The 17,415-nt window shown below is 32.9% G+C and overlaps 1 protein-coding gene across 1 annotated transcript in view; it reads left to right on the top strand.

Moving 5' to 3' along the window:
- The window catches only part of LOC131078537 (LRR receptor-like serine/threonine-protein kinase FLS2), a 59,335-nt gene extending 42,467 nt beyond the window's left edge, over positions 1–16,868 (top strand). Inside the window, exons 9-14 of the mRNA XM_059210130.1 lie at positions 3,574–3,855; positions 9,053–9,188; positions 15,472–15,888; positions 15,959–16,177; positions 16,495–16,638; positions 16,729–16,868. Coding sequence (XP_059066113.1) covers positions 3,574–3,855; positions 9,053–9,188; positions 15,472–15,888; positions 15,959–16,177; positions 16,495–16,638; positions 16,729–16,868 — 1,338 coding nt within the window. The remainder of the gene's footprint in view (positions 1–3,573; positions 3,856–9,052; positions 9,189–15,471; positions 15,889–15,958; positions 16,178–16,494; positions 16,639–16,728) is intronic.
- Positions 16,869–17,415: the final 547 nt, after the last annotated feature.

Raw genomic sequence — 17,415 nt, 5'->3', positions numbered from 1 at the left:
CAAAATGAATGGGATCATCAATATGTGAATATAATGCAAAAAGAGAATTCAGACCTGTGTTATTCTCACCTTCATTTTGCTCATAAATGTCTCTTAGACTTCTGAATTTTTGTCTTCTCATGCTTGCCAATATTGGATTTGATGTGTCACTTGAATTTGAACTTATAGAATGTGGACTTGATGGGCCTGCACTATGAGTTCCTATTGTTGTTTGTGTTTGTTGTCTACTTTAAGGAGTATTTGCTTGAATATGTGAGGTTGTCCTTGTGCTTGATGATGGTGTCATTTGAGGACCACTTTGCTAACTTTGAATGGGAGTGGGAGGAGTCACATTTGGAGGAATACCTTAATTTCTTCTCCATTTTCTTGTTGTATGCTTGTTGTTACAATAACAATTTTCTCTAAGATGCCATCCCATGCTTCCTCTTCAATAAATTGCACATCTCTACTGATTATTACCTTTTTGGTTATTGGATTGTATAGTTTATATGCCTTTGATTCTTCGCTATATCCCATGAATATACATCTTTCTCCCTTGCTATCCAGCTTGTTTCTTAATTCATTTGGGACATGCGCATATGCCACGCTTCGAAACACTCTCATGTGAGCAACTTTTTGTTTTCTTCCACTCCATGCTTCTTCCGGAATCATATTCTTTAGACTCTTGGTTGGACATCTATTTATTATATAGACTGCACATGAGACAGCTTCAACCCAATACTCATTTGACAAATGTTTTGCTTTTAGCATGCTCCTTGCCATTTCCATAATTGTTCTATTTTTCCTTTCAGATACACCGTTTTGTTGAGGTGTGTACCTTGTAGTAGATTGTTTGTGTATACCATTATCCTTGCAAAATCTTTGGAATTCATTTGAGATATACTCACCATCTCTATCTATTCTTAATGCTTTGATATAATATCCACTTTGCTTCTCCACAAGGGCCTTGAATTGGTGAAAGTAATCAAATGCTTCATCCTTATGTTTCAAGAAAAAGACCCAAGTTTTACTTGTATAGTCATCAATGAAAGTCATGAAATAATATCTTCCACCAATTGATGATGTTTGCATAGGACCACATAAGTGTGAGTGGACAATCTCTAATGGGGCTACTGCCCTCATTGACTTTCCTATTGGGAATGATTCCCTATGCTGTTTGCCTAGAATGCAACCTTCACATAATCTTGTTGGTTTCTCTATGAGTGGCAATCCCCTTAGCATGTTCTTTCTATGCAATAGGTTTAAGCCTCCAAAGTTTAAGTGTCCAAATCTCAAATGCCATAACCAATTTTCATCCTTAATTTCAACTTGAAATATTGGTTGGATGACTGCTGCACATTTTCCTTTGTTTGTTGGTTGTTGTGTTTGAGAAAATTCTGCCTTCAAATCTAGTTGTATCCTAAGGGGAAACATTCTATTATTTGTCATTTTTACTTTTGCAATAAGTTGATTGTTGGGGTACTTATCTAAGATTGTGCATTCTTCATTTTTGAAAAATACTCTATATCCCTTTCGAATAAGTTGCCCATTGCTCATCAAATTGTGTTTTAATCCAGGGACAAAATATACATCTGAAATGAACCTTTTTTTCCCTTCCTTAGTTAGAATATTAATTTTTCCTTTCCCCATTACTGAAACTTTATTATCATTGCCTAATGTGACGTCTGATTTTATATTCTTATCCAAACTAGAAAATAGTTCTGCGTTTCCAGTCATATGATTGCTGCATCCTAAATCTAAAAACCATACATCCTTTTGTGGTTCTTGTGCAACATTATCAGCTAAAAACATACAACCCTGATTTTCATTTTCTTTTGTAAAATTTGCATTTTGCTGCCTATTGTCATATTGTTTCTTTCTACATTCATTCAAATAATGTCCATATTTTTTGCAATAATGACATTGGACTTGTGACTTATCATACCTTTGACCTTGGGGTTGATTATTATTGAAATTTTGGTTGCTGCCTCTTCCACTTGAAGCTGATGGGTTACTTCTTCCACCTAAGTCTGATGGGCTACTTCTTCCACCTCTATATGAATTTCTTCCTCTTCCTCTTGAGTTTGACCTTCCTCTACCTCTACCATGGCTAATTGTAGCTTGTGTTTTGAAGGCATGCTCCAATGATGAATTTGTTGTTCTACTAAGCCTGTGCTCATGTGAAATGAGTGATGCCTATAATTCATCCACTGAAAATTGAGAGAGATTCTTAGTCTCTTCAATGGCTACAACAATTGGCATAAACCTTGCAGGTAGGCTTCTCAGTATCTTCTCAACTACTCTTCTTTCTTCAAGTGCCTCACCATGAGATCTGATTTGATTAACCAGTCCAATAATTTGTGTAAAAAATGAGCCTATTGATTCATTCTCCTTCATTAGAATGGTCTCAAAGTCTCTTCTCAACATTTGTAGTTTTGCTATCTTTACTTTGTCCATTCCCTGGTATGCTATTTGTAGAATATCCCAAGCTTGTTTGGATTTTGTTGCACTTTGAATCCTTGGAAAAATGCTTTCATTGACTCCTTGGAAGATTAAGAAGAGGGCTTTTGAATCTTTCTTTCTATTTTCCTTCAGAAAGTCTTTATCTGCTTGAGACAATGCATTATATGCTGCTGTATCTATTGGTTCTGGGTAGCCATTCTCAACAAATTCCCACAAATCTTGAGCACAAAACAATGTCTTCATTGTGACTGCCCAGTAGTCATAGTTCTTGCCATTAAATTGTGGAATCTGTGGGTTTGTAAAGCTTGTGCTTGTGCTGGTGCTTCCCATTGTTGGCTGTGTAAATCTTCAAACTCCTTGAAATTTTAAAAGAAACTTCAACTCAAACAACCTTCAGCTTACTGACCTTTGGCTCTGATACCACGTGAAGGATGAGGCAGAGGACATGGAAAGAAAAAACAGAGCAGTAAAAGGAAATGCAGTGAAATTTAAACACAGAATTTGCCCAAATTCCTTTTCTATTTATATTCATAAACCAATGTTTACAAGATCTACACTAAATAGAAAATTACAAAGCTGCTGCTTTCAAATTTGTTCTAAAAAATAAAACAATTTAAACTCCCCTATGCCTGATTGGCTGTTGCTACAGCACTAGATGTCTCTTTCAGTTGCTGTTATAGAAAATGTGTGGCTGTTCTGCTCTGCACTCTTTTCTTCTCATTATCTCCAATAAAACTAACTACAAAATGACCACCAAACTTCTATTAAAAAACAAAGACATTTCTAGAAGTTTCGTATGATCCAACCAAGGAGAAAAGTAAATGCATTTTAATTTTGCTAGCTGGGAAGTCTTGTCTAAGAAGATATAGATTTACATTTCTACCAAAACCTGTCCTCTCTTGCAAATTTCAAAATATTGATTAAATGATATTAGCCGGAGAATAAAATCTCACACATGTGAGAATATTTGCAAAATTTGTTAGGGGGCCAAAAATAAGGATTTACAGTGGCAGAAATAAATGAGGCAGTTGGGATTAGTTTTCCAACATGTTGGCCGCCAACACTATACTAGATCTTTCACACAATAATTTAAGAGGGTAAATACCGAAGAACATTGGGAATCTATCTCAGCTGAGGCTGCTAAATTTGAGTGGAAACCAATTGGAAGGTGTTATACCAGCATCTCTGGGGCAAATAGAACCATTGGAGCAGCTGGACTTGTCTAAAAATAGTTTGAATGGGGAAATACCTGAGGATCTGTCTAAGTTGTCCAAGTTATACTATTGGGATGTATCCTTCAACCATCTCTGTGGGCCAATACCTGGAGGAACGCAGTTTATGACTTTTGATGATAGATCTTACCAGGGAAACCCACAAAATAAAAGTTCAGCAGTGCCTGCACCTTCAGAAAAGGTGAGTAAATCAGTGTGGAGTAAAGTGAATGTACAAGTTTCAATGATTGGTGTGGGCTTGGGATTTGGGATTGGACTTGGTGGAACAATATCATTGATAGTATGGTGGGACAGGCTTGTGTGTTACATGAGGAGTCCAAAAATTAGTGGCTTAATGCGGAGTTGCAGATTTTACCAAAGTAGTTAGAGTTTTATTTACAATCCCCAGTTTCTCCTTCCACTCATCCACTAATTAGATTCTCTACGTATCACTCAAATCTAAAATAGTTTTGTTTCATCTATTCAATAAAAATAATTCTCAAAACTTCTAATAGTGAGATGATGTGTTCCAATATAAGAATTTGTTTTTAAACTATCCGTATAAGAATGTTCACGTCAATAATGTCAGTGTTAGTAATGTGGGATGTTGAAGCATTTATGGGCGTAAATCGTCTTTCCCATCAGTGGATGGAGATTTTTTTTAAAATACAATCAGAATTTTTGGTAGACTTATCATATGAAAGAGAATTTTTTTTATCTAAAATCTATTTTTTAAGTAAAGCTTGTCTTAACATTTAAAAGGATATAGAACGAATAATCGGCTCAAAAAAATTGCAGGACAGCCAGCGTTGACCGCGAAATTCAAGGGTTAACCTAATGATGCAAGCGAATGACAGAGACAATAAAAATGTGATTCATGAGTAAGTATTTTGACACAGGCCATATGTATTGTGACATATATTTTTCAATTTTATTTAATGGCGAAGATTATTTTGATATTTTTAGCTTTTATTTTAAAATCGTATCATATCTTTGGGTTTGATAATTTGAATAAATATTGTGAAATTAAATAATTATAGATATCTTTAGTTTTAAATATAACAATGAAAAATTAATACTGATGTTGTATAAAATTTAGTTGACAAAATTTACAAATTAGTTTTCATAATATAATGAATGTTTTATGTTTCATATAATTTTTTTTTTTTTGTTGAATCCAAGTCACATAATTAATTTAGATTTAAAAAATTTATGTTCACAATCTTATCACTTGGATCAATTTCTATGGGGTCAACCCTCATTGGATTAGTTTTATGACTTGAAAAAAGAATGCAAATAACATGCACAAACCTGTATATGGCATATTATGTTTCTACTGCAAACTAAGATTATCTATCTCATAGAAAAAAAAATGTGTTGTAATGATTTTCTCCTAGATCCAAATTCTCCTTAAGTGTATAATAATTACAAAAAATAATCTTTAAATACAAGAAATAACAATAATTCACAAAAATAGTCAAATTAACTCACAACCACTAGTGAAAAGGGGGCAAAAACTCTATAATTTGAATCAATATTTCAGCTTTGGGATCAATCTTACATCTCATAAGTTAGGTACCAGGATATTTGGGATTGACCATGGACCCAAAGGTGTTGGGTTCAAGGTAAGAATCATAATTATGGATACAAGTGTGAATGTAGGTTAATTAATTATGCTTAAATAGAAAATTTACAAAATATATGTAATTAAAGATGAGATAAGGTTAGTACATGGGAAAAGTGTAGCACCAAGTTGTGAACCAAACTAAGCACAAGAGTGTGCCAATTATCAACATGTAATTATATTAATGCATTCCATTAAAATGTACACAACATCAAATGGGAATTAGCATGGTTATTAAAATTTTGCTTTTTAATTTTTTGATGTATCTAGGGATGATTATAAAATACATTTAGGTGGGATGGAGATGTTATATTGTGGCTCATATCCCTTTAGTTAGTTATATTGGATCACATGGATAATTTGTGTAATTCATTAAATTAAGTAATGAGTAGGTCTTCATTAGGATTATACCCTTCATTATGTTATTAGGTGTGATGTATAGGTGGTGAATATAATTGAAGAATATGTGTTGATTATGATATTATAGTTAGAATCTCCTAGAAATATGGTGAAAAGTGGTTGCTTCCATTTGAAATATTATATGGTGTTACTGTATACCAAGGGCTTATTCTATTTCTACATAGTGTAGATATTAGGGCATCTCAAGGACCACAAACATCACTCGTATTGTGTGAGATCTATTCTATATGTTGCATCATTACCATTATTAAATGTGTGGATCGTATCACATCTTATCCCCTACTTTGAGGTGCATGCAAATCTAATTTGACCATAATTTTCAAAATATATGATCATTTTTATCCATGCATAAAAGTAAATATTTAGATATTTTGAAAGGATTTTGTTCCATGTAAATTAATGAACCATTCTCTAATTCTTCTTGTGTTCTTATTCTTGGCATAGCTATTCCCTAGGAAATTTAAAATAGAAGAAAGATATGTAAGATTATCATCTATCACACAAGTGAATTAGACACTATAACTAATAAGTTGCTTCAAATATTTGTGAAAAGAAAAAAAAGTAGAGAAAGAGACACCAATTGAAGCATTATGCCTCTATAGAAAGGATAAAAAATATACTTTGCTAAATTGTGGCAATGTGATATGGTACAATTAGAGTGATAAGATAATGTAAATGTACTTGATTACATAAAGATGTGATTTTATTAATTATAGTAACGTGATAGTACTCTAAACGAGAGTAGTTGTGGTGTGCAACCAATATTCCTCTAGGTATAATGATAATTTTATGTGTAGAATTGTTAGGAAAGTGATGTTTCAACCTTGCAATTACAAATGGTTACTATTAATAGTTCAACATGGGGGTGCAAGGGGTATCCGCATGTATGGTATTGCAAGAAAATCCCCTGATAGGGGTTCACGGGAAATTCCATGAAAAGCCATAAATCTAACCATAAAGTTATGTTAGATTTGTTTGCACTAGACAAAAACACTATTTTCTAAGGGAATTGTATTGCAACTAGGTATTGTGATGTATTATAAGAGTATAGTATTTGTTGTATTTCCTCTAGATAATTGGTTGGTTATACTCTTGTGAAAGCTTGCTTTGCAAGTGCATTACTATCTTGTGATTTCTTAACAATATATAGTGTGGATTTTGGAGTATGGGTTTATTTTTATTTACTTCTATAATTTTTGTACAGATATTTTTTTTTTTGCATAAGCTTCCTCTCAAGATTAGTGTTGAAGTTTTTGTGAGAGCATAAATTCCTTAGAAGTGGTATTAATTCAATTGTGGGTTTTTTTTTTAACTAATCTAATTTGAGTGGGAGCTTGTACAAAAGATACTTTGTGATCTTGTTATACAAATATCTTCATGGCTAGTTCATCAAGGAGTATAAAGGTGGATATATACATTTTTAAGAAATAATCTTGAGATGTGGAAGCTAAAGATTGAGGATATGTTGATAAATCAAGATCGATGGCATGTTGTTGATGAGAAATTTGTAAGGCCTATAGATCCTTTTTTAGCTTCCTGATATGATATTATGGATAGTAAATATGAGACTTTAATCATATTGTTCATGAAAAAAATTATTTTAATCAAATTTCATGAAGAGGCCTCTTCACAAAAACTATGTAAGAAACTTGGTGAGATGTAATCAAGCCAAATATTTCGTGAATGACATTTTATTGAGGGAGAAATTATATTCCTTAAGAATAAAGAAGGGTGAATGTATTATAGACCGATTGGAAGAATTCAATGTGTTGGTAGTTTAATTGACTTTAGTTGATATTAAAATGGATGAGGAGAAGTATCATTTCATTCTTTATTCTTTTCTTGATTTGTGGGATTCTCTTGTTATGGCTATTGGGAGTACTTATATTATTTTCAAGAGTGAATATGTGGTGGTTTATTTACTTCCTAAAGAGATGAAGAGGAGGGTATCAATTAGTGTCAAGGAGGCCCTAAATGTTCAAGACCTAAGGAAAAAGGTAAGAAGGATGAAAAGCATGACAAATCTAAGTCCACTTAGGTAGATCCGAATCTACTAGAAAGTCGAAAAGATAATGGGATAGAACTTTTACTAATTAGTTGAAGTGGGCAAGGTACAATGGAATAACACTTTTACTAATCTCAATGAGATACCTAAAGTATTTCTTCCAAGTAGCAAGGGTATACTTGTCTTGAGGGCAAGGCAAAATTTTGGAAGGGGGGGTGATGTTAGTAGGGGATTGGCTAAGATACAAAATAGTGACAAAGTGCTACCATAAACCTTTGTAAAGAGGTTGTAAAGATTGTAGCTAAAGGCTACCCTCCAAAATAGTAGTAGAATGTAAGGGAAACATCTCACTAGCTACATACTTGTACATCAAAGGATATAATGTGATAGAGATAAGGAATAAAGAGATATATAAGAATGGTGGATAGGAATATATAAGGATATAAAGAAAATAGATAAATATTGTAGGAAGGATAGATCCCTAAGAATATGCACATGATGGATAAACAATATTACATACATATATAGAGATATATATTATGCATTATAGATTATGGAAATTAGTTTTCTATTTATTTTATTTTGCTAACTAGTTAATACAAAGGTGAGACTAACTCCTTATCCCTCTCGTATGACTAAGTCTAGGATATAGATACAACATTTAGAAATCATTTTGATCTTAGTACTTTGGTTGAATCAACTGGCTATGTTGGTGATCCTATTAATAGGAAATCTACCTCAAGACATGCCTTCTGGACATGGTGAAAATAGGTAACATATATGGAATGTACTTAAACAACTACCTTCTATAGCTCTTTAATTGAATGCTAACCACAAAAGAATCGATGTGTCTTAGGATATTATTGGAAGAGTTTTATCTAGGTGATATTAAAAGCCTATTATAATATGACAACAAAAACTATTTTTAATGTCCATAAAAAAATAAAAAACACACTATAGCTTATGCTCACTTCATTCAAGGGAAGATTTTATATCATGCAATCAGTATTGTATTTTGATAGACTAATTATTAGATTGAAAATATAGAATGATAAAAAAAAACTAAGCTAGAATCAAAGTAGTCACACATGAAACCTCCAGATACTAAAAATTCTCCAAACTCAGATCAATTATTATCCTTAAGGACTTTCTCATCATGCTTCCCCTTTTAATGTAGTTGTAGGTGATAGAATTTCTTTGACTATGGTTAATTGATGGAGGAAAGGTCTTTCTTCCACTTCCAATGTGACTTGCTCAACCAAAGTTGTGGTCATGCCCACTAGGCAATGTTGCACACGAGAGTAAAACCCTGAAACAGCCAATTAGATGAGCCAACAAGCTTTCAAATAGAGTGAGGAAATGAGAGTTGTGTTTGCAAGAATGATCCGATTTACTGCGAACACAAAGAACCCCAGTGCAAACCACTGCGCACGCCAATCAACACAGGTTGGTATAACCAAAAAAGACAAATGTTGTGGAAAGCCAGGTAAGTTATGCCCTTGCCAACCAAACCACTCACGGGTACAGGCCAAAACAAGTATGAGGCCGATATTGGAATAAGCACACCAAAGACAAATCCGCCTTTCACAAATGTGAGCCACAAGATAAAAACATGGGCATACCAGAAATGGGCTCTTTCTAATTGGCAAAGAAGTTGCCTAGCTATGATCACAACAAAACTAAAGCAAACCGTAAATTTATATTTATAAGCCTGCTAAAAGATCAGTCGACTAGGGCAGCTAAAACTGAAGAAGAAAAATAATTGGCCAAGAAATTACTCAAGGGTAGAAAACAACAACGCTTCTAAGAGGAATATACTCTGGTTTCGAAGATATAAACACCGGCAAATGGAATGTAGAAAACCGCAATTAAAATAGATGCTCACAAAGTGCCCTTGAATGCTCCACCCAAAAGGTATATGAACCTCCAACGACAATCAAATTTCGAGCCAATAATAAGATCCGATGGGATCGACTACTCGTCAATACACACAGACCGTATTCACCTTACAAAAAGTTAATCAATCAACCAATGAAGTGGATTGACCATTCTTAAATTACACATTAAGTAACATATTAAGTCTAGAGAATGTCAGTCAAGTCTACAAATATATATCTGCATGCGCACGCGTGCGCACACACAAACATACATATACATATGCATAAATATATATATATATATATATATATATACATAAGGAGACTCCTGAGGAACAGGTTGAAAGACTATTTCAGAAAGGGGAGGATAAGGAGAAAATGACAGTGATTAAGATTTTCGGACCATATTTCTTGTCAAATGGGTACATGCATGATGGGCAATTGTATGAGAGTTTGTTTGATCCCATAGTTTAAATTATGGGATATGCTCTCTACGCATATGGCATTGTCGACTGTATGGTTAGATAGGAAAATGTTGAGATTGTCAAGATGATCTTGGAGACTTTGGAAACTGTCCTTAAATCAGGTGTAATGGTATGATATTTTGATCTTAATGTCGAAGGGAAAAAAACAAAAATGGCAAAGGCTTGGAAGCTATTAAAAGATGGAGTGGGAAAAAAGTAAAGGCTAGATGAGTTTGATGGTTTTATGGATGCAAACAAGGATTTGTACTCCCTAAAGAAATGGTAGATAGGCTAAAAGAAACATGGGAGGGTATTAAATACCTCTATCACTAAAATCCCCATATGTTCAAGTTAATCGTATGTTATCTATGAACTTTGAACTTTGAAGTGTATGGCTTTTTAAACTGTTAAACTATATGGTAGTTATATGTTTATCCTTAGAATATTAATAGTTTATGTACGCCCTTAAAACCTTACTACATGGCTGAATACATTGTCATTGGATCCATTAATCTTTGTGTACTTGATTTTCTAATCATTTAAACAAAATAACTTGTCAATGGTTACCTTTAAACTTCCAAGAATGGGAAAACAAATGCCGAAGACACTTTCCATTCCCATCGTTGGACATGCAAGGAGAGTGTTAGCCAATGTTGAGGTTGAAAGTAGAGCTATAGCCAAGGCGAGCATGTTTTGAGATTTTGGGTGAACACGTTATGGTATGTAATGTGTCGAAGACTCAAGAAGAAGCAGGAGAAAACTAAAAGAAAGTTGGCATCAAAATGCATCAAAACATGTGCATTCAATGACTTTGTGATCGAAAAAGTTGAGCTATGCGATGGTAGTAAGCAGAAGTGATGCAGAGTTAATGCGAGTGGACAAGGAATGTAGGGTGACAACGGGTAGTAAAAGCACACAAGTTGGTGAATAAGGTGGCCATGCATTCGGATGCCATGTGGCCACCTTGTTAGCTACAAGAGATTTTAGGGCAAGTTATCAAGGTGTGGCCTTCGATGTTTTGGTCAGCGCACAATTTTGAGGATTTTTGACAAGTTGGATGAATCGACTAGGAACACGTGGCAAATGCATCCGATTTTGAAAAACAATGACCTTTTTTGTTCTTCCACTAAAATATCAAAATAGACGACAAATTCTTTTTTATTTAAGATCCACATAACATATGTCAAATTAAGATACACACATATTGACACCTCTCCCCTATATAGTTTGCTTCATCATACTCTTGGTAATTACGCCGAAGGCGTTCCATATATGAGATGAACACCCTGATCTTTAAAATCTATGGCTGAAAGTTAGCCAAAACGAATGCAAGAACATTGGAAATGTTTCCGCCGTTGATTGTTCTTTTCCCTATTCTGTCGTTTGCGTACGGTGTCGGTGCGTGAAAGGACTGCCTTCCTTTCACACCTTTCACCGCTATTTAACCGTTAGATATGATTTCCGCCGGTCGTTTTTCCCTTCCATTTTGACTGTTTTCTCTCGTCTCCATTTTCCTATTGCCATTTCCCGTCTACCATAATGCTTTTTGTAAATTGTTTCTGCTCTTTTTTCTGCGGCTTCATACTTTATCTACTAATACGTTGCCGTAGTACCACTAGGTGCAGGAAATTAAATGCAAAAAAATTAAAGTTTTTAGGACACGTTCCCATGCAGACTCTACCCCCAAGAACCTCTTGCGATTATTTCCTTGCAGAAATTAATAACCATTTTACAAAGCTTACATAATAAAATAGAGTTTTTAAAAAAAAAAACCATTAGAATATGAAGATGATTAGATGTATTTTAATAATAATAATGTTAGATCATTTTTATTATAAAATTATTAATTTTTTTATATGATTTGATTTTTTTATTAAACTAATTCATTTAAAAATAAAAGATTTATAAAATATTTCATTCTAACATTAAAAAATATTCTTATTTTGATTTTTTTTAAAATAATTATTAAATTTACATTCATTTTTTATTATATTTATTAATTTTTTTATATAATTTGGAAAAAAATATTTTACTAATTTATTTTAAAAAATATTAAAATAAAGTATTTAATTTTAAAATTGAAACATATTCTTTTTTTTAATTTTTTTTATTATCATTTTTATTAATATTTTGATTTTGATACATTTTGACTTTACGTTTAATTTTTCTCTATTTTATTATTTAATTTAGATTCAAGTTTGAAAATAAAACACATTCTTTTAAATATTATACAAAACTTATTATTTTTATTTTCTTAAAATAAATAGTTGAAAATAAATTAAGATAAATAATTAACAAAAAATTTGAAACATGTTTTGAAATCTCTTTTTCTTATTTATCTATTTATCTCTATCTCCCCTCTCTCCTTATTGCTCCCTCTTTTTATATTGCGCTACTTCTCTTCTATACTTTATGTATTTCTCTCCCACTCTCTCTCCCTCCCTCTCTATCTTCCCATCTCTCCCTCTCCCTTCCAAACCATATCTTATTATCTCTATCTCTCTCTCTTATTCATTCCATGTCTCCTACTCTCTCTACAGCCCTCTCTTTACCTCTGATATTGTCCACAAGGAAAAATAAATTAGTGGAGGGTTAAAAAATTGATAAAAATTTCATGGAGAATAATAGTTATAAAAAATTGAAATTTTAAAAATTTATATATATCTAAACCGTCGTTGAGAGAGCCCATTGGATTATTAGACAATTCTTATATGGCAATAAATATTTTATAAATTTGAAATTTATGTATAAATAATTTAGTTCTTCGATTTATTGACAACATGAATTCATGTTTTACGCTTATCATTTAAAGTTATAATAACAATAATAAGTACATGGCCTTAAACACAACTGGCTTCCTATACATCTTGGTAAATATTTACGGACAAATCCACTCATCCTTTAATGCGATTGAAATTTGTTGAACAAGTTTAATAATTCATCATATAGAGATAATTCATTTATGACCAATAGAATGTCATTGAAATGAAGAGTATGAAGATTCATATGTTGTAATTTGTACTATATATAAATCTGAAAAAGGATCAATGGTTAATGGTGTTTCAAACAAGTATGTAGAATATGTACAATATAATAACAAACACTATGGAATTGACCACATGGTTTACATTATCTTTTTTTGAATATAAGAATTTGAAATGTTCTTGGAACCTCTCAACCCAATACAAAATCAACATGTATAGACAAGATCCTAATTTTTTTTGCATATCTTTCCCATTAGGTTTTGCTTCAATTGATTTTTGATCCTTGTAAGAGGATACATAATTGCATAGTTGATTTCTAACTATAAAGAAGAACAGTGGTCAAAACAATAATTGATAAAGTGACATAATGCAAAATTTATTTTTTTGAGAAGTTTAACAAGTTTAATAATTTAACCTATATAGATCATTCATTAATCACCAATATCAAGTCCTTGAAATCAAGGATAGGAAGATTCATATGATAGAATTTGTAGTATGTAAAATATGTATCTTATCAATTGTGTAAATGATCTAATTGTAAAAAAATTAAATGAAATAAATTAAAGAAAATTAAATTTTAAAAAAATAGGAAACATCAATTTATTTGATCAATTAAAAAAATTCATACCCAATTTCTTGGTTATTTTTTAATAGGTTGAACAAGTTTATGACCAATAGTATGTCATTGAAATGAAGGATATGAAAATTCATATGTTAGAATTTGTACTATATAAAAATCTAAAAAAGGATCAATGGTTAATGGTGTTTCAAACAAGTATGTACAATATGTACAATATAATAACAAACAATATGGAATTGACCACATGGTTTACATTATCTGTGTTTGAATATAAGAATTTGAAATGTTCTTGGAACCTCTCAACCCAATACAAAATCAACATGTATAGACAAGATCCTAATTTTTTTTGCATATCTTCCCCATTAGGTTTTGCTTCAATTGATTTTTTATCCTTATAAGAGGATACATAATTGCATAGTTGATTTCTAACTATAAAGAGGAATAGTCGTTAAAACAATAATTGATAAAGTGACATAATGCAAAATTTAATTTTTTGATAAATTTAACAAGTTTAATAATTAAATCTATAGAAATCATTCATTAATCACCAAAATCTAGTCCTTGAAATCAAGGATAGGAACCTACCAATCATTATGAAACTCCATTGCCCTGCCACGTAGTAAATTTCCTAGTACCCATTTAATCTTTTAAGCATGTTCAGAAGGAAATAAAAATTTATATGGCCTCTACTCCAAAATTCCTGCAAGCATCTTACACCTTTTTAATTAAAATAAAATAAATTTCCTAAAATAAAAATTGATGGTAGATTTTAGACTACTTTATTTTTTGGTAATATTGGGAAAAGTCTATGAGATTCTTAATAAATGAGAGTTGTGGTCAAAAAATTATCACAAAGAATTATGTCATAGTCATTCCTATTGCAAATATCTGTCAAAACAATGCTCAACCAGTTGGTCCTCCTTTTGTTGCAAATTTTATGATGGCAAATAAGCAAATATTCCTTAGGATGATAAATATATATTTTTACTTGTTTTGTGTATTTTGTCTATACATGTTGATATGAAAAAAAATTAGGATCTTGTCTATACATGTTGATTTCGTATTGGGTTGAGAGGTTCCAAGAACATTTCAAATTCTTATATTCAAACAAAGATAATTTAAACCATGTGGTCAATTCCATAGTTTTTGTTATTATATTGTACATATTCTACATACTTGTTTGAAACACCATTAACCATTGATCCTTTTTCAGATTTATATATAGTACAAATTCTAACATATGAATCTTCATATCCTTCATTTCAATGATATTCTATTGATCGTAAATTAATTATCTCTATATGATAAATTATTAAACTTGTTCAACCTATTAAAAAAAAATGATTTACAATGTCACTTTATCAATTCTTTTTTTTACAAATATTCTTCTATTTCTAATATTTATTGTTTTGGTCAATAATCTTGTTTTCGACGTACCCATTGCACACCAAGATGCAATTGCTAATAATACTGCTATAATTTGCTCTGTTATGGTGTTGTAATGAGAGCACCGACACCAAGAAAGTGTTAGTGACCTGTCATTGGCCACCGACAATCCATCCGAATCGATATCCCAATCATTAAAAAGGTCCACGCGGGTAAATTCACGTCCCTTCTTTTGCGCGTATCAAACAACAATCTACCTACTACCACTCGAAGGCAGTTAGAATATTTCTGATTATTTTGGCAATACCCCAGACTTTTTTCTATAATTTCTTGTCCATCTAATCGATGACTATTTTCGAATATATTAATGTTACACGTCTCCTTATTTTATTAATATCCCCGACTTTTTTCCTACAATTTCCCCGTTCCCACCGATGATGACTATTTTTAAATATTTACATTATTACGACACACGCAGTGGCTGCTAGCTTCATGATTCGTGCTCGAAGGTTTGTTTTAGAGATGAAAGGAGGTGTGATGATCGCAATGCTGTTCTTAGTCTTGGCTATGGCATTCACATTAACTGCCGCCAACGCAATACAGAATGCTAACACTTCTTCCTCTCCTTATGATGTCTTTGCTTTACATCACCCCTACACAGAAGGGAGGCTTTCTGTTACGAAAGATCGTATGCTGCTACACAAAGTTTATGATGAGAATAAGGATGTTGAGGCTCTGCTATCATTCAGGCATGGCATTACAGCCGACCCTATGAGATCGCTCTTCAATTGGACTTCTACCAATTCAGAAAACTTGTGCTCCTGGACCGGTGTTTGGTGCACCAAACATACCAACAGAGTGGTGGCCATAATTCTCCTTCATTTTGGATTGAAAGGTACTATTTCTCCATCTATAGGAGGTCTCTCCTTGTTACGCACTTTAAATCTTTCCAACAATTCCTTCAGCGGAAGCATTCCATATCAACTTGGCCAATTGCTCACAGCTTCAGTGGATTAGACAATCCTACAACAACTTGACGGGGGGCATACCTGTAGAATTCGGTGGTTTGGGAAAATCACAGCATCTCCGCTTCCCCTACAATAGTCTGAGTGGAGGCATTCCAAATTCTCTGCGAAACTGCACATCTCTACTTGATTTGAGCCTTAGCTTTAACTATCTCACAGGTGCGCTACTCTCATGTTTACTTTAACAGCAATAATTGTTCTGAATTATACTTCGTTGAATTTGGCAGTGACAATTCCGAAAGCCATAGGAGAGCTCAAATCTTTGTAATTATTGTATCTGAATGAAAACAATTTAACTGGACACATACCACCTGAGCTAGGAAACTGCACGTCTCTCCTTGAGCTAAACCTTGGCGCAACCTTTCTCACAGGCGCGCTACAATCATGTCTTTACTTTCAGGTAATATAATATTTATTATTTCCATCTGTCGCGCTCTTTTTAATAGTTTTGAATTATACTTAATCGAAATTGGCAGGGACAATTCCAAAACCCATAGGAGAACTCAAATCTTTGAGATATTTGTTTCTGGAACAAAGCATATTAACTGGACCTATACCATCTGAATTAGGAGATTGCACGTCTCTCACTTTTTTGGATCTTAGATATAACCTTCTTACAGGTGAGCAAATCTCGTGTTTTTACTTTGAAGGCAATATAGTAACTACTGCTTCCATCCGTCGTCCTATAATAGTTGTTTTAAATTGGACAGGAACAATTCCAAAGGCCATAACAGAGCTCAATTCTTTGGAAATATTGTATTTGAATAGCAACATTTTAACTGGAACTATACCACTTGAAATAGGAAAGCTCAAGAAGTTGAAATATTTGCTTCTGAATGAAAACAATTGAAATGGACCAATAACATATGGTATTGGTGAACTCATTAATCTTGCTGAGCTTGTCATCTACAACAATAATCTTTCAGAGGGTATTCCTGAAAGCCTTGGTGAGTTGATTTCACTCGAGATATTACATGTATCTCACAATCGGCTGTCCGGAAAGATTCCACCATCCATAGGGAAGTGCAAGCATTTAACCGCTTTGGTACTGTCAGACAACCTTCTGTCTGGAGGAATTCCAGCAACATTGACTAATTGCATAGCCTTAACGAGGCTAAAGCTGTCCAACAACTTATTTAATGGTGATCTACAAATCCAATTTTCTTCTTCTATTGAAGTTCTGTCTGCTCATTCTAATAATTTTTGTGGGACCCTGCCTACATCATTGGCCAATTGTACACAGCTTAAGCTTCTTGATTTCAGTAGGAACAGATTGGTGGGTGAGCTTTCTTCACACGCCCTTGCAAATTGTCTACAGTTGAGGGTTGTCAGCCTTGGCTCAATTGACCTTAAGGGAGATATTCCTCTGTGGCTCAGAGATCTCAACAGATTCCAGG

This window comes from Cryptomeria japonica, chromosome 8 (genome assembly GCF_030272615.1).
Source record: "Cryptomeria japonica chromosome 8, Sugi_1.0, whole genome shotgun sequence".
Lineage (NCBI taxonomy): Eukaryota > Viridiplantae > Streptophyta > Pinopsida > Cupressales > Cupressaceae > Cryptomeria > Cryptomeria japonica.
The sequence above is the reverse complement of the archived record's forward strand: the minus strand, read 5'-3'. Positions and strand labels throughout refer to the sequence as shown.